At 43.5% G+C, this 18,989-nt stretch overlaps 2 protein-coding genes across 4 annotated transcripts in view; one reads left to right on the plus strand and one right to left on the minus strand.

The window, feature by feature from the left end:
• MAML3 (mastermind like transcriptional coactivator 3) overlaps nt 1-18,989 on the minus strand; it is a 620,107-nt gene that overhangs the window by 199,454 nt on the left and 401,664 nt on the right. The window lies entirely within an intron of this gene.
• LOC102986582 (Golgi apparatus membrane protein TVP23 homolog B-like) lies at nt 4,047-4,810 on the plus strand. The gene has a single exon (XM_055085892.1). The coding sequence runs from the start codon at nt 4,049-4,051 to the stop codon at nt 4,664-4,666; it is 618 nt and encodes a 205-aa protein (XP_054941867.1). The 5' UTR covers nt 4,047-4,048; the 3' UTR covers nt 4,667-4,810.

An 18,989-nucleotide genomic window follows, 5' to 3' on the forward strand; every position in this document is an offset into this window, starting at 1 on the left:
CTACTCAGCCATAAAAAAGAATGAAATACTGCCATTTGCAGCAACATGGATGCAACTAGAATATTATCATACTAAGTGAAGTAAGTCAGAAAGAGAAAGACAAATACCATATGATATCACTTATATGTGGAATCTAAAATATGACACAAATGAACCTATCTACAAAGCAGAAACAGACTCACAGACATAGAGAACAGACTTGTGGTTGCCAAGGGGGAGGTCGGTGGGGAGGGATGGAGTGGGAGTTTGGGGTTAGTGGATGTAAGCTATTATATATATAGGATGGATAAACGAGGTCCTACTGTCTAGCACAGGGAACTATATTCAATATCCGGTGATAAACCATACTGGAAAAGAATATTAAAAAAAGAATATATATATATATATATGTATAACTGAATCACTTTGCTGCACAGCAGAAATTAGTACAACATTGTAAATCAACTATACTTCAATTCAAAAAAGAAAAGAAAAAGCTGCTTGATTATGAATCCTGGGTGAGTCTATGCCAGAGGCGGATGTACAGTGGTTGTGAGCGCTGACGGCTGTAGGGGCAGCACTGCCACTGACTGCAGCACAAGACAAGGGTTGAAATCCTTCAAATGTCCCAACAGAAGAGTCTGTCTGGCGCACCTCGTAAGGGGAGCTCGGCCATGGCTGACGTGGAGGCGATGTGGATTATTTGCTTGAGCAGGATAACCTTGGGTGTTTGCCAAGTCAAGACACAAGTCATAAAAACAAAGTCTTTCCCCTGCTGCCTACTTGTCTTCCTCCCTTGAAAATGTACCTCTTACTTTTGTTAAAATTCACCTACATCCTAGTAAAAGAGGAAGAAAAGAGCTGTAAACTGCAGTTATAAAGAAAAACAATCCAGAAATATCTCAAGCTTTAAATTTCTTGACAAGAAATGTATCCAGTTAACAAACTCTTTCCCTCCTGTCTCGCTCCCTTCCACAGCCCCTTGCATTAAGAAAAAAAAAAAAAAGCAATTAGACTCTGGCTTGTCATGAAATGCACACAGTAAAAGTATCACTGTTCCAAAATTCCAAAGCAATTTCACAATCCTAATGAAATGAGGGAGGAAATGGTTTTTTGTTGAAGTCTTGAAAACAATCACCCCGTTGCTATGTGGAGTATCTTTATAAACTGTAGAGGGATTTGCAAAAATTAGGTTGTTCCTTCAACACACACTCACTGAGCATCATTTATGCACCAGGCGCCACACGAGAAGCTGGGGATACAAAGATGAATCGGACGTGAGCGGTCTGGAAGAGCTGACAGCAGAGAGAGACAGTCATGATTATTACTCATTATAATGTGGCCAGGCTTCCCATGCCCTGTTCCTACCTCTAGCTCCAGGAACCTTGATTTTAATTCACAAAGAACCATACTGTGGAGAGAGGGAAAAAAAGAAAAAGAAAATGACCACAGTAAAGCCTGTAAAGGTGGCAGGTCTCTCTAGAAATATAGCTACTCTGTGAGCTTAGACCTCCTTTAAACGAAGGGCGGGGAAAGGAAAGAACACAGCAAAACGCCTAAGCAAACTGTACCAGGCCCAACCACAACAAACACCTGGGGCTAGACGAGAGGAATTCAAAACAAATTGGGAAAGAAAATCATATACTGTGTAAAAATCAGTTAAAAAGGAAAACAAAACAACCTGGAATAGAGTCAAAAACCTCTTTCCCTCCTTGTCCTTTGCAGAATCGCCCCAGAGTAACATCCGAAGAAAGACATCACGTTCAGCTCCACTGGAAACGTGAGGTTTCACAAAGTAATCCAAGTTTGGAATTGATAACCCAATTTCTACATATTTTGGTTTTAACTCAGATGAAACAACTCAAATATCCAAACTCAGGTTTTCCTGATGTGATTTTATGCCTGCTTAGAATCAGAGGCTATGGAGAAAAGTATATACACAATAAATCTAAAATCATTCAATTACCTTAAGTCAATTGGGAGGCTTATATTTACCGAGAATAGGCATTTGACTCCCACAATACAAAGACAAGCAAATGACTCCCATGTTGCAAAATCATTCTAAGTAGTTTATTACTCTGTGCTCGGTTGTTCAAAGGGGCAAGGAGAAAGGCTTGGGAGCTTGATCAGGAAAATACTACATCTGTCAGCTGGCAGCAACAGCGCGCGCCAACACAGCCTCTTGAATTGACTGCTGAATGAGCATCAGCTCACAGGAAGGGAAGAATTCAGCCCCTCTTGGGAAACAGATTCATGCTGCAAAATGATTCAAGTTAATTTCCTTCAGTTAATTAAGCCGGTTTCCTTATGAGCAAAGGGAGATGACCAAGTCTAGCTCACATCTAATGACTCACAGAATGATGAGGTTAGCTAGCCCCATCTCTATATTTAAACTTGACTTTTAGATAGAGTCTCAGAGAACTTCCATAAGCAGTACTAGCCCTACCCAGTATTCAGCTCTGCTTTTACTACCGTGGAACCAAGGATTCGCTCAGAAATGTCCGCGTGAACTACCACGGAGGTCTGCTAGCTGCGAAAATTCACATACTGCTTCATCTCAGAGATGTGTATGTGTGTGTGCGCGTGCACACCCAAGGTACCACGACATCCGGTATCCTTGAGAGGCTGGGGACTAAGTAGTATTGGGGAGTCCTCTAAACGCCCCTGTGACACGGCACCTCACATGGGGGATGGGTTTATGCTGAACACTGCCTCTTCATCTTAAGCAAAATTTTGATGGTGATGAGGGGTGCGTACGGGGACAGGAATTCCTCTGGAATGGCTCAGGGATCCAGGTCCAAACCAGGGTAAGCCTGATGGTATTGCTGAACCAAACCTACTGTTACCCAGACGGGCCCCAACAATTTAAGCCCTCCTCCAAGTTACCAGCAAGTAGCAAACATTCATCGTGTATCCATTCTATGCCAGCCAAATCCCAAATCTTTTCTCTCAATTCCCACATCGACCCTGCAAAGTAATAAACATCATTTATCCAAATGAGGAAACTAGGGCTCCGGGAGATGAAACAGATTGCCCGGGGTCACACAGCTCACGTGAGGGAGTTGAGACTTGAATTCCAAAGCCTATGCTTTCCGTTAGTTACATGCCTCTCCACTTGTGAATGGAATGCGTTTCTGATTTCCAAACTATTCTGAAATGAGTGTGGCTCTCAAATGAAATAGGGAAAGAGGGGCAGCATCTTCAGAACTGCTCTTTCTATGCAGTGGGCGGCTGGCACATAAGGAAGTACTATCTGAAAGGGGATTTCCTGCAAGGGCTGCAGTTCTTTCAGATGTTCTCAGAACAGTTCTGCAGCTGTCTGAATTGCTCAGATAGAGATACATACTGGCCACTAACCCAACCCCGGTCTGATCCTAAAGAGCATGGCATGCCGCCCAGGTAGGCCACGGAAATGACCGATCACATTGACGACCACTCTCCAGGGACATCTCTACAGAGGCACCAACACAAGAACGCATTTCCCAGGAAACCAAACTTGCTCATCAACCATGGTTCATCTCTGGAGCTGTAAAAACTCACATTATACTGACACTGCCTTCACCTGGATCTCTGTAATTCTCTCTATGTTTCTTTACTGATATCCTTCACTTCAATTTCACTTTCCTCATAGACAGGGCTAATATTCTCTAGTTCAGAAGACGACTGTATACACTAAATGAGGTAACATAAGCAACGTATCCAACAATGCCACTTGAAGACTTCCTGTAACTTTCCTCTTCCACTAATGATTCCGTAATGACCTGTAGGGATTTCCAAGTGGGTGTTCCTTATCGCCCTGTTCAATATTGTCATCAAGTATAAAGATAATGCAAATATACAGTTTCAGATGACAGAACCAGGGTTCCACAACATGAATACTGCTGATTTTTTAACTTGAGGTTTACATAAAAATGGATTTTAGGATCTCTAAGGATCCCTAAGAATTATATGCAGAATTTTGTGGTTGTATGCCCTTTTTCTTCAGGAGAGAGGATCTAAAGCTTTCATCAGATTCTCAGTGTGGTTCATGATCCTCCAAAAGTGTAACAACAGGCTGGCGCGGGCCGCCATGTTGCAGCAGGACAGAAATGATGACATTGAAGATGTTTCACTGTTTGATGCAGAAGAGGAGACAACTAGTAGACCAAAAAAATCCAAAATCCGACACCCAGTGGCATCATTTTTCCATTTATTCTTTCGAGTCAGTGCAATTATAGTCTATCTTCTCTGTGAAGTGTTCAGCGGCAGCTTTATTGCCTGTATGGTGACAATTATCTTGTTGTTGTCATGTGACTTTAGGGCAGTCAGGAATGTCACAGGTAGACTAATGGTTGGCCTGCACTGGTGGAATCATATTGATGAAGATGGAAAAAGCCATTGGGTGTTTGAGCCCAGGAAGGCCTCTCCTCAAGACAGTAAAACTGTTTCAGAGGCTGAATCAAGAATCTTCTGGTTAGGACTCATTGCCTGTCCAGTGCTATGGGTCATATTTGCCTTTAGTGCCCTCTTCTCCTTCAGAGTGAAGTGGTTGGTGGTGGTTATCATGGGTGTGGTGCTGCAAGGGGCCAACCTGTATGGCTACATCAGGTGCAAAGTGGACAGCAGGAAGAATTTAACCAGCATGACTACATCGTACCTTGGAAAGCAGTTTTTAAGACAAACCACTGGAGACGATCAGACCTCCTGAAGAGAGTGAGGGAGGCTGCGTGTTCTTTCCATTGGGAACAACTGAAGGGGGTCTTGACTCTGAACCTTTAGAACTCAGTACCTATTGCAAAGAGGAGTGTTGGGTTTGTTTTTCCATTTTAAAGTTTACTTTAAAAAAAAAAAAGGATAAGGAGTTTTCATATTAAGGTTTTGCTTTCTAGCATATGGGGCTTGAAGGTGTCGTGTAGCTAGAAACATTGTTAACATTTGGTTCATGGTGTACGTATGTGTATGCACATAGTCGTGTAAGATCCATGTGTTAAATTAACAAAAGTGTTTGTGTTCATGCCCGTATGGAATGGAGACCTTTGCATTTTGATCCACAGAACAAGAAGGATGTTCCTAGTCTACCTCAAAACTCTCTGTGTGTACATACTATTTCTGTAGATTATTTTAGATTTTGCTTCCATGGTAAGAGTGAGCACTTTGGCTTATATATAGAGTTAGAAATTTTAAATTTTAATTTTACACTTAATATATACTTCATGATGAAACTTCTTATCCTAGGCGTTTACAGGCAGGTAAAAACCAAATTTGGGCTATTGGTGTTAACTAGTTTCTAAAATTTTGTTTATTTTTATTTGTAATGAGTCACGTACTTAAGGCCCAGCTAATATAAAAGGAATTTTCATAGTTTATGTTCATGGGATACGTAGGCATTACTGCTGTTCTATTTACTTTTGGGGAAACATAGCCAGATTTTACTTTGGAACCTTCCAGAAGCTCTTCAGTGGTCCTTGGCCTAATGAAATCTATCTTTTACCACTAAAAGAGTATTATTCTTATGTCATAGTGAGAATAATCATTTAAATACCTGGCATTGTAAATGCCTAAAAGACGTTTTATTTTACGAATCTATTTTTTTTCTTGCTATAATGAGGATATTGTAAATCATGTATTTGTATTAATGGTATTTCTTAAAACAATGTAGGTAACAATCCGCAAACTATTGTAGGCATCTGTAAATTCTGTTGTAGGTACTGTAAATTTTGTTTTAATTGGCAGATAGATTATTTTGTGATTGTATTTATACATTGTTAAACATTTTTTGAAGATGTTTTGTTTAATTGAGTGTATCTTATTGGCGTGATAGCTTTGAAGGTGCATAACTTTATATTTGTATAAAACTCTACCGCTTACAAAGAAAAAAAAAAAAAAGAAAGTGTAACAACAGCTCTCCTACGGGCTAGCAGTAACAGATCAGGTTGGGTGGAACCTGTTTTATAAGCAGCCCTGATTTCCTCGAAGTTCAAAGCCATGTGTTTTTGTAATTCCAGGTTACAGTAATGAATGTACACTCTCCAGATCCAGGGGGACTGTGTATGTTCTACACTCATGGCAGCTGGAAGGCTGGGCTTGGTTCTGGGTCTTCATTCTCATCAGGCAGCAAGAGGGTATAACCAGGGCACAGAAGGCCCCAGAAACCATATCACGTGAGAAACAGATGAAGGAGCCAAGTATATTTTGCTGGAGAAAGAGAAGAACTGGGGAGTAGGAATCCCAGAGCTCCTCTTTAAATAGCTGACCATTGCTATGTAGGAAATGGGTTAGATTTAATCTAATGTAGCTCCAGAATATGGAACTAAGATCAAGGGTTGGAAATTATGGGGAGAAAGAATCCAGCCTCTCTATAAGGAGGAACTTTTGCAAATAGAAAGGGCTTCACTGTGAGCCTATTGAGCTTCCCGTCCCTTGAGTTTTCATACCGAGCTGCCTGTTCATCTGCCGGGGATTTGTAAAAGGGATTCTTCATTGGGTGGAAGGTAGGGGAAAATGACCTCTACGGTTCCTTCGAATTCCTTGATCTGTCTATTAAGATTTTATATCTCTTATTAAAATTTATAGTCAAAGACACATACACACGTTCCTTCCCTTACTTCATGTAATAGATCCTTGTGGTGAATCATTTTATAAAGGGGATAATTACTTCTTCAAAACTTTTGATTTCTATGTATTCTGTTGCCTTAAAATGGAGCAAACCTATGCCTGGATGCAGCGTCTGTGTTTTCAGCACACCCTCCGCCCATCTACCTCCTTGTCTGAGTCTCCCCGGCCCCCAGCAGCCTTCACCCCACCCTCGCCTCTCCCCGGGCCTCTCGTGCTCTCCACCTAACCGGTTAACCTTGCTTCTCATCCTACGGTCTCTCCAATCTATTCTCCACGAGCAACCAGAGGAATCGCTTAAAACCATTCATCAGAGCATGTCTTGCTGCCTAAGGTCCTTCTATCGATTCCCATTCTCTTAAAGTCCCCCTCATGGCCTGGAATCGCTGGATGACATGGTGTCTCCAAGCCCATGTCAGGCCAGGCTCCCTCCTCCACTGCGCTCTGGCCACACGGGCCTCTCCTCCTGCTCTTCTCCTCCTCTGCATCTGCACCTGCTTCCCCTCTGCCTTGAACCTGCTCCTCCTAGCTCCTGGTCATCCTTCAGGTTTCAGCGCAAGTATCAACTCCCTGGCCATGCTGTCTCAGTTAGCCTCACCCCACCTATGCTCGAGCACATCGCTGTTTTATTTCCTTCACACCCCTTATCACAATTTATAACCATTATGCTTCTTACTTTTGACTTGGTATTCTTCCCCCATCCAAGTGTAGCTCACTGGTGAGAAGGACCTAGTCCACGTTGCTGACTGATGTGTCTGTGGCCTGTGTCTAGCACAGGGACTGGCCCACGGTTGAGGTCAGTTAGTATTTCCCGAATGAAAGAATGAAAGAGTGAGTGAGTGAGTGCATGAACAAGTCTGTCCAGTACAGATGGTCAGCTCTGCAGCTGTGCGTGACCTTGTTCTTCTCTTAGACGGAAATGAATACACTTCCTTGCTGCCCGTCCTCTTACCTAGGGCAGGGCTGTGTAAACAGCAGGCCCTCTAGAGGATTTTCCATGGGCCCCCAAGAAGCTCACTAATATAAAGCTAAAGATTAGAGAAAAACAACCTTTTTTACTGAAGAAAGACATTACCCATGCCTCGGAGTGCCCACTGAGGGGTAAAATCCTAGAAAGGACTAGCCCAAGTCCCTAAACCTAGGATAGCCTATCTCCTCTTCCTCCTAGGGCTCTCAGAAAAAAAGTATTCTGGCTGAGAGGAACAAGAGATGCTGGAATGGGTTACTGAGGAGGTGGCAGAATCTCCTTTTCTGGAGATCTTTAAAAATAGAACAGCCATCTGGGATGATTTAGATATGGTCTCCATTGAAGAAGGGGGATGAAAAGGGAAGGAAACATCTCTTTAGGTTCCATCTCATCCTTGATTTTCTGATATTTCACTTTAAGTTTTTATTCACGGCAAAAGCCTGAAAGAGCTAGGAATTCACTTTTTCTTTTTAATGGAAATTGAAATCCCATTTTACTTTGAACTGTAATTCTGCTATCTCACTCTCCTTCTCTCCTCAAATGGGCAATTTGGATGTCATAATTTTTTGGTTAGGTAGAAAGTTTGGATGAAACTTAACTTCCATTCTCTTTCCTAGAAAGGAAAGCAGAAGAATCTAAGATGGAAAAGTTTAGATGCTGGGAAATGACACGGTGAAGAACACAAATCTGTGAGGGTCTTGTTCAGGCCACTGAAAAGGATCGAGGGACAGGAGCAGCCCAGGAAAAACAGGCAAAAAATTTTTTTAAGTGTTTAATGCTTATTCTACTCTTTTTAAATTTATTTTTTTCATGGAAACGCATTTTATTTTAAATATAGCAGTGTGTACATGTCAATCCCAAACTCCCAGTCTATCCCTCCCCCCTCCCCTTCCCCCCCCCCCCAGGTAACCATAAGTTCATTCTCTAAGTTTGTGAGTCTAAAACAGGCAAGATCTTGTGGGATGTCATACATCCCACAATAGGGACCTGCCGTGGTTACATACAGAAGTTAAGTCTAGAAGTAGTCTACTGTTTGTAACAATTCTTCATTTTCTGTCCTGCTTTATTTTTTAATGGAATCAAGCTTGGGAAAGTCAACATGTAAACAGCATAAGGCATCTTTTTTCTTATATATGGCTATGAAAGTATAGCAATTGAACTATTTCCTAGCTCTGTTCTTATGACTCTTGCTTGATTTGTCAAAGCTGCATAGTCAAAAGAATAATAGATTTTAAGACACAGAGGCTGAATGTGACTATTTTTACTATAGAGGCCACACTGTAAAAAGCCTTGTTTAATGTTCCTCAGAAGCATTTATAGCCATAACTGTATTTCTAACCTAAATAAACCTGGTTGTGACGATCAAATACATTTATTTTTAGATGTTCATTACAGGCACCGTTGTACATAACAAGCTACTGGCCAACAGGACTCTGGTTTTGTTTTTTCTTTTTTCCAAAAGGAATACAAATGGCTTTCAATGATGAAATCAACTCTTTTTCCTTTCTGTACGTGAATGGACAAGCCATATTTTTATGGAATATTGTGTTAAGTCAGAACAAAGTGTGACCATAAAGGTCTTCACAAACCATACTTGAAGACGGCCCTGTCACTTCATAGGACATCCATCAAGGCTACGTGCTTCTTTACCTGCTCACTGCTTCCAGAACGTGGGCTGAATGTCCATGTGCGACGTGCCTGTGGACCTCTGGGTGTGTCCGTGTCCACTTATGCTAGAAACAGAACCCGAATGCTGGACGTTCACAGAAAGAAAATTCTAAGGTAGAAATAAGAACAAAACAAACAAAACGGAAAGGCAGAAATGGGGTATTCTCAAAGGACTGGAACATGGATTACCTTAAGGGGCCTTCATGATACAAAATCCACACACCGTTGTGTTTTGGTCCATTCTGTTGTGTAACTTTGCTAGAGTGGCTATCACCCACCTTTCACTCTGGATAGAGGACACGTAAGCGTTCAGGGCAGAAAGAAACACCTGATCCTTTAACAGAGCAGGATTAAGTGTCTGCAGGAAAGTTGTAGTTTCTACAGAACATGGCTCCAACTTTTCCTCCCATGAGGCCGCTGTCTCAGTGCTGGAGCCCCTGGGGTTACTGCCGGGGGTGAGTGAGGTGCAGGGTCCAGCTCCGGCCAGAGCTACAGAGCTATGGCACACGGGGATTTAATCCCTGGGGTGAAGCCTGGAAGGGTTTGGGCCCAGCCAGGTCGGATCTGAAGAAAGCAAAACCTCCCCTTCCCGCCCCGCCCCCCAACACGCACACACAGAACCTTCTTTCTATCTGCTTTATCACCTTCCCTTTGCTCCCCTCACACCAATAAGGGCAGGCGGCAGCAGATGAGAATACAGCCTCCCGCATCCCACAGGCTGAATCCCCTGCCCTCTTCTCTTCTCGTTACTCCTCATTGGTCTCCTCTCTGCCTTATGCTACCTTGGTTGATCCCGGGGAGCCCTGGGCAAACTCAGGGGACAAGTGCCACACTCTCTGGCAGGCCTGCGTCTGAATCTGGAGCATGTCTGTCTACCATTGCACACACCCAGGCTCTAGGATGGCTCATACTTGAGACCCACTGTCTCCCTTTCCTGGCTTCCGGTCAACGCTCCTCCCTCTCCATCACTTGCCGGCACCTTGGAAATCGGGTCACTTTGTTATTTACAAACTCTACAGTTTTCCGTCTCAGTTCACTGTACTGCATTGGTCCCTATCGCTCCTTAGGGGTTCGCTCGCATCCTTCCCTCACAAATTCAACACCACCACTCCCTCGGTGCAAAACAAGTGTGTGGAGCTTGCTGGGGCTTGCAAAAAAAAGGGGGTGGGTGGTCAATGCTGCTTTCCCACAGCTCTTTCTCTGGCACCGCAAATGTTAACGCCTGTCTGCGGGGAGATTGCAGTTCTAACATAATGAGATATGAATGAGCTTTGCACATGTCCCCAGCCACATATCCCTCCCCCCACTCCGACCCCGCACCCCCTCTTCCGCAGAGAATCTGCTCCTTCTCTGACACTGCGATTCCTCCGCCTCCCCTCCCCGCCTGCCCTCTCCCGCTCCAGCGCCCCGGCTGCCCTGCGCACCTCAAGTGGCCAGCACTACAGAGCACCAAATGGGCTGGCACCGCCTTGTTTCCTGGCCTAATGGATGCTTGTTTAAACACTGGGGCTGTTTGCATTGCTGCGGCTCGCTGCATGTTAAACACAGTCCTCTGAAACCCTATGCCAATCCAATAAAGGTATCAGCAGTTCAGTGCGGGGAGGCAATTACTAGATGGTCCCAAGTGTGCCTTCGAAGCTCTAGGAAGGAAAATTTGATCGAACAACTAAAAGGAAAATCTGATTCGGCTCAGCATCACGTGGAGGACACAAGGCTTAACTGCAGCCAGGTCTTTGGAGAGCAGAGGGAAATCAATAAGGGGCCGGGGAGCACGTATGCAACGCTAAAGGCCGTGAGCCAGCCTGCCAGGAACCCCGGCTCCTGCCTCCGCCGCCCAGAGACACCTGCCTGTCCTCCCACTTGGCTTCCCTCTATCTTCCTGTCTTCTTTTTTATTCCAAGGGGTATACTTATTTATTTTTTAATGACAAACTGCCATCCTTAACACCCTCCACCTCTCACTCACCTTTAATTCCTTAAGCACTCATATTAAGAAAAAAAAAAAAAGGCTTTTCTTGTGCAAGAGCATTACCATATCAAAGGCAATAGAGATCACGAGGGCAAAAATGACAGAGGGATAATACAGCAGCAGAGAGAAGGCAGGCCTGCTTCAGAGAGGACGGTGGGTCCCTAACCTCAGGCTAGTGATCCCAGTCGATAAGGCAACGGATTGGTTTTCTGCCGCAGCTAAGTCGGAAAGATCAGGGGAATCAGACATAAGATTTAAATTTATTTCTCACTCAAGAAGCAAAAGTTTTGGGAAACCCTCTATTTTTAAGTTCTGGGCTTCGGTTTCTTTTACTTTTCTCTGTTTTTCACTTTAAAATCTGCCCCGCAGTGGCCCTTGTTTCCCGAGGAAGCGGGAGAAGGCAGCGGTGGGCGTCTGGCAACGCTAAGGAACGCTACGCACGGCGCTCACTGGGGCGCCGTCCATTTGCCAGCAGTTTTGCCAAATCCCTGTCTCTTCCCCGAGGTTCCTGTTACAAGGGACACAGCCAAGATGGAGCAGAGCTGCTGTCAGCGTTGGACTGCAGCAGCCCCCGATCCAGTGGGCCTAAGGATAAAGCTCTCCCTTCAAGGCGGATGGCGCCGGAGTGCAAAGGCCGTCAGCGGCCCACGTGAGCTCTGCCCACGATAGGGTTCCAGAAAGGTAATTAACGCCGCAAAGTAGTCAATCTGCAAGCATGTTTGTGGAGCCTCCAGACCAGCATACACCGAGTCCCCAGAACAACAGAGGACCTGGCCTTGCACCCCTGACTTGCCTTTTTGTTACTCGCTGCACCTGCTGTAGAAAAAACTCCGGCTCCCACACCGCAGGCACCAGGTGGTGGGGAACCGGGCAGCGAAGCTCCACCGGGCGAGCAGCGTGGCTGCACGGCCCCGCCTGCAGGGAGGCACGCACTCCTGTACCTCCGCCTTTCTGGGAACAGTCATGGCAACTCACGAGGACAGTAGCTTTCAGTGTCCGTAACTGCTGACGTCAGGTCAAGTGCTACTGCTTACATAAGCAAGGGATGGTGTATTTGGTTCTTTGTGTTCTCCTTGGTTTCCTGACTTAACACTCACGGAATTGCCTCATCGTCTCAGGCCTGGAAATACCGGTGAGTGCACTATGGTAAAACCCTTCTGAAAATTATAGTAAGTGCCTTGCTTATCCTGCACTTCGGGGAATGAAGTATTTCATTTAAGATACACACACACACACACACACACACACACACACACACACACGCACACTGAGGCTACATCTTTTAAGTGCCAAAATAATTTTTAAAGATTTGAAACATTTATGACGAAAAGCTTTCTAAAACTATTTAGATGCTTCCCTCGTTTATTAAAACGTAGGTAACTTTTTTGAAACTCACAGGGTCCTAAGTTACTGACCCTGTTGTTGGTTATAGGTCAGCTGCTTAGTTTCTTTGGCTTGGTAGTTGATTACTACCTCCCTTTATGAAGAAAGAAGAGCCCTGCAAAAGATGATAGACCAATATATTAGGAGACTCGCTTATAACCCTGTCTTGAGACACCACCTTGCTACATTTCCAGAATCTACTGTCTCTAGGAATGCTAGATCTGTTTCTCAACAAGACATGAACTCTCTTCCATCTCCACTCAGCAGAAACATTACATTTTAATTTACTTTTTCTTCTTAGTGTTTGAATATCACCATGGAATCAAAAAAAGTGATACTGGCCCCAGACGACTTCAACTTACTCTCTTTATCTCTCCCCAGACACAGAAACTCACAAAATCTCTGGGCTCCCATGTCACTCTCATCCAGAGATAGCAGCGGAATTGTACTAAAATCTCAGAAAGACATTCTACTGCAAAGATGGAGAAGTCTGGTAAAAGAGAACACGCTGTTAATAGCAAGTCGGAGATGATCAAAGTAGAGGCAACAGTCACAGGTGGACAAAGATATTCCTCTTCTTTTGATTGCTTCTTTGTGTGTACATAAAGAGGCTATTTTAACTTAAAATATATAAAGATCCATCTCTGAGATCTCTACTTTTATGTCACTTACATAAAAATGTTTTCACTTTTTTTTCTAATTTGTGACACATGAAATTTTCTCTCCACGTAAGCATCCTAATTCTGTTATCCCGAACCAAGAAATGGCATTCCTTCTCACCACCATGAAATAAAAATCATACCCTATTGTAAAATTGTTAGATGATTATGAAAATCACTGAAGTCAGTTATCACAAAGTATACTTTCATCATCTGGCAGGTTTCACTCCCAAATACGACTTCTCTCAAAGAGGTGTGGCTTTCACGCTTTGGTGTCCTACTGGGATACAGACGTGAAAATCTCTCTTACCCTCAGGAAATGAGCATCTTATTCATCTCATTTCAGTATCCATTTAGATAATCACTTTCTGATGACCAAAAATTGCTGGAATGCTTTGTTAGGGATAAAACCTGAGATTCCTAAACCTGAGTTACTGTTGATGGAAAAACCCAGGTTAACAACTGGAAGAACTCTGGTTTGGTGACCTTTCATTACCCTTTTTCCTTCAGGGTTTAGTCACACAATCAGCAAAACACGATTTCAGCTTCTGTTAGAAGGATCAGACTTTAGAGCAAAAAATGTCTTTAAGATTAGAGTAAAAGCATAAATTAAATTTGGGCCCCTAAGCAAACGTTTAAAGAGGTCCCTCTTTCATTAGCCACCGCAGAAATGACCTCAATCTGCATTGTGCAAAGGGGTGGGAGAGAGGACTTTGGGGAACCCTCACTGGAGCAGTTGCTCCTACTGATAAGATAAAGTGGCCAAGAAACAAGGCATTGTCCCTAAACTAAGAGTATAAAAATAAGTATGAATGAAGTGTAAGAACTGGAGCCAGTGCTGTCACCTTCATCCTCAGCATGCAGAATAGAGACCATTGATGACCCTTGGAAATGGTACCTGTCTGGTGAAGAACAAGTTCACAAAGGGTTTATTATAGTCTCTCTATTTTTCTGTATGTTTGAACATTTCCAAAATAAAACGTTTTGAAAAAAAAGTATGTCGACTGGTTCACTGAAAAAGGAGAATGCACAGAGGGCAAAGGAGGTGAATATTGTACCAGTCCGGTCATCTTAGGACTGGCGCCATCTTGAGCACTCCACCAAGTCACGATGCAAGAAGCAACAGGAGGATGGAGAAAGCACAGGAACAAAGAGGGCAGCCTCTGCTCTAGCTAAAGAACTTCCCAGGGTGATGGGAAGGTCCAGGCAAAGGAGAAAATGCTGCTGCCTGCATCACGTTGTCAGAAGAGATTTCAGACAGAGCCCCGGTCAGCTGGAAAACCCAAACATCCACATACAGAGATGGCATATGTTCTGTAGTTTCTGACCAGAAGGAAAGAGCTTTTTTGCACAGGCTGTTAGACCCATATATATAGAAACAAGTGGAAACAAGAGATGTAAGACATGGAAAAGAATGATGACTAGAAAGAATACAAAGGATGTTTGACTGCTTAACTTTCTTTAAAGGTAGTTTGGATCCTCTCTGGATTAAAGAAATGTTTACAGTATTAATCACTAATAGCCTTCCTTTAAAAAGTTTTTTTTTTAAATTTTGAACTATTTTTTGGCCTACAGAAAAGTTGCAAAAATAGTACAAAGCCCTTCTTATCCTTTACGTTGCTTTCCTTAATGTTCATGTCTTACTTAACCATAGTATAATTATCAGGAACAGGAAATTAACATCCATACCATATTGTTAATTAAACTACAGACCTTATTAGAATTTCACCATTTTTTACACTACTTTCCTTTTGCTGTTGCAGGATCCTATCCAAGATGATCTCACATTGCATCCAGTTGTTATCTCTCCTTAGTCTTTTCCAGTTTGTAACAATTCCTCCGTCTTCCCATGTCTTTCTTGGCCTTGACACTTTTGAAGAGTACTGAACAGTTATTCTGTGGAAGGTCCCTCAGTTTGGGTTTGCCTAATGTATTTTCATGACTTGAATGAACTTATGCCTTTTTAGCAAGCATATTACAAAAATGACGTTGTGTTCTTCTCAGTGCATCATATCAAGGGGTTCATGATGTCATTATGGCTTATCACTGGTGGTATTTGCCTCGATCACTTGGTTAGAACAGTGCCTGCTTGTTTTTCCACTGTAAAGTTTCACCATCTTTCCCTGTGTAGTAACAAAGTATCTTAAGGGGGATATGCTGACACTATACGAATCCTGTTTCTCCTCAAATGTTACCCACTAATTTTAGCATCCATCTGTGGTTCCTGCCTGAAATAATCGTTACTGTGGTGTTAGCCTAAGGGTGATTCTGTTTCCCAATTTCCTTCCACATTTATTATCTGGAATTCTACTTAAGGAAGAGCTGTCACTTCTCCCATGTATATATATATTTTTTAATCAGCATGGACTCCTGGATATTTATTTTATTCTATGGGTTAAAATTCAGTACTATCTTTATTTTTTTGCCCAAGTTGTACCAGCTTTGGTCACTAGGAACACATTTACATCGACTCCTGTGTTCTTTTGACAAGCCCTTGTCTTTTGAGGGGATTGTTTCCTTATTTGCTGGCACTGTTAAGATGTTCCAGGTTCATTTTGTGTTTTCCCTGCCTGAGGCCTGAAAAACAACTGCTTCTCCAAGGAGGCTTGGTTCCTTTTATTGCAGAATGGTGTTTAGAAACAAGATATGGGTGTTGAGTGAGCTTCTTGTTTCTAGGCCTTCTCAGCAGATAGAGCTAGGTAATATATGTATGTATATTAACCCATTTATATACATATATGTATATTTCTGTATCACTCTTTGTACATAGATAGTAGTTTATGCTACTACTCTGATCCTGATCCAACACCATAGGGTTCATTTTAGCCTTCCTCTCTCCTTATTGATACCTTTTTTCTCCATCAGTGTGATGCCCATAGTAACTTTCTTTTAACTTAAAACATAGTTTCATTTAATAATCAACTCCAAAGCCATCCGTTGATTAGACTGGAAATGGAGTTAATAATTTAGCAAATATTCATTGACAGTACCGTATTTGTTTAAGGCCCCATACAAAGCTCTCTGGATGGAACAGGGATGACTCTTAGACCCTGCCTTCAGGTAGTTTATGGGCTACTAGGAAATATATAAAAATAATACAGAAAGTAAGGAGTGTTAAGAGAAACAAATAAGTGGCGATGGGCGTGAAGAGGAAGGAGAAATGCATTCCTATTGGAGGGATAAGGGAAGGCTTCCTGAAGAAGCTATGGATCTTTAAGGATGGGCAGGGTAAGATTAGGGGAAAGCAGTCCAGGAAGAGGAAACAGCTCGATCGAAAGCACTGGAAGGAGGCTGTGGAGGCAAGGCGTAGAAAAAGAGCAGCCGTGTCTGGGGGGGACCAGGCCAATGAAGGCAGCATGGCGGCTGGAGCTGGATCACAGAGCACGTCGACAGCTGGCTATGGTGGAATCTGGGCTCTGTCCACGGGTGATGGAGAGCTCCTGAGAGTTCGCGAGCAAGCAGAGACCAACTAGGAGTGACACAGTGGGACTCAGAAGGGAGGGGGGAATCTGTGGACCAGAGAAGATCAATGCAGGAGAGAAAGCAGTTTGGAAGCTACTGATATAGGTTAGGGGACCAGGGATGGTCTGAACTGCAACAAGAATGACAGCTACGGAGAGGAGGCGACGTATGTGAGGAGCAATGGTGAACACGATCCACAACACTTGACAACAGATTAGATGAGGAGAGTAAGGAAAGAGTCAAAGGTAACTTCCAGATTCCAAGGAGGTATATTAAAAAACTATTCGAGGGCTTCCCTGGTGGCGCAGTGGTTGAGAGTCCGCCCGCGGATGCAGGGGACACGGGTTCGTGCCCCGGTCCGGGAAGATCCCACATGCCGCGGAGCGGCTGGGCCCGTGAGCCATGGCCGCTGAGCCTGCGCGTCCGGAGCCTGTGCTCCGCAACGGGAGAGGCCACAACAGTGAGAGGCCCGCGTACCGCAAAAAAAAAAGAAAAAAAGAAAAAAAAAAAAACAAAACTATTTGAGTTAGAGACTATGACATAAGCAAGATAATGGGAAACTGTCCAATGGCCTCCAAAACGCAGGGTTGAGGTAGATCACTTCCATGTGATCATTTTGGTGCTTTGTTATGAGTGGACAGGAAAGGAGAGAAAAATCAAATGTTATATCAAGCAGTGTTGTTCCTTTCTAGCAGCAATGCTAAAGGTCCAGTACAGTAAAAAACTGCATTAAAAAGCAAAATGAAATTTCTAGATGATAATGAAATTTCATTTGCCCATGACGCTGGTTAGCCACTGGCATTACTAATCACCACAGAGGGATATTTTCGTTGAAGTTGGAAAGTTAGCACTCTCTAGACTAGAATTGCCCACATTTTATCCATCATGACTTGGAGGCTAGTAAAACAGAGCCATTGTAACTCTAGTCACCAGGGAGTTCTAGAACACTGAAGTTAGAATGAAACCATCACAACTCCTCTATTAATGTTGTATCACTATTCAGATGTGATAGTTTATCTCAGGGAACAGCTGAAACTTAAATACACTAGCGTCTATACAATCATGACAGCACTTATTAGTACAAAATATACAGGCATAGGCTGTGTTTGCTGGCGTATATTTGGCTTTCAGGCACAAGAAGCAACTACGAGTCAACTGTTGTTATGCCACAGTCTCGGTTAATTGTGCTCTTTTTAAGGAAGAAAGGAAAGAGCTAAATTTGTTCATTTGTTTTGCAAGATGCTAGACACTTAATCATGCTATAGGGCAACAGAGAAGACAGAAGTGGAGGAAGAGAGCACGTACTTTTTCTGCTATTAGATCCGATGAAGTTTGGAACTGCAGACCCATTGGCTGTAAGGAAGTCTGGCGTGGATGCCCAGCCTGGCCCCAGCCAGGTGACCATGTGGGGATGGGCCAGCATCCACTATCCACCATCGCCTGCTCCTGCTTCCCCTGGTTGTACAGGTGAAAGGTCTTCAAGCCTTGTCTTAGACAAGGTGTCTCTCCTACACTAATGACTCTCACAGAGTAAAGCTGCTGGAATGGTTTCTACAACAGACATTCTTCCAGTAGAAATGGAGATCCTTTTAATCAGGTGGAAGACAGAGGCCTACTATTCTTAGTGGAATCAAAGGAGTCACAGTGAAGGAGAGAAGTCCATGTTGTCCCGTCCCATGAAAAGCTCTGTGACCAAAAGAGTTGTCCCACCAGAGCACATTTCCAGGCAGAGTCTGTGGACCCGAATTCATACCCTGAGTTGACAGAGCGGAGGAAGACCCTGCGCTGGACCTTCACTAGTACAAAGACGGTCTGAGGATGCAAGGGAGGAGAGGCCAGTCTCGCCATTTTGAAGATACGAAACAGCCATTCCCGCAGGGATTAAGCTCCCTCCTTACGAAATTGCCATATTAAAAGACATCGTTATCAGTTAAGGCAAGCAGGGTTGGCAGGACTGGAGGGTCAATTACAGGTACTCAAACACAGCAGTAAGGAAGAGTTAAAGGCAAAAACTGCAAAGCGGTGAAGACACGTCACTGTGCGCTGTCCCCGTCCCCCCACCGTAACCTCCTCCCCTTCATGTCACTTTCCCTTTTCTCTGTCCTTCTAAGTCCCTTTTTCTGCTTAAATGGGGAGTAATGGGACACTAGACCTTTACACTGTTCATTGATTAACCACACGTTAGTATGTTCATTGCTTAGGTTATCATATTACTAATTGATTCCATGATTTTTTTTGATTTCTAATTATGAAATTGAAAGCTTTGTCAGTGCTAGAGGAATTTTCAAGGCTTGCCCAGTTGTAGGCTGTGT

The sequence above is a fragment of the Physeter macrocephalus genome, chromosome 7 (genome assembly GCF_002837175.3).
Source record: "Physeter macrocephalus isolate SW-GA chromosome 7, ASM283717v5, whole genome shotgun sequence".
NCBI classification, from domain to species: Eukaryota; Metazoa; Chordata; class Mammalia; order Artiodactyla; family Physeteridae; genus Physeter; species Physeter macrocephalus.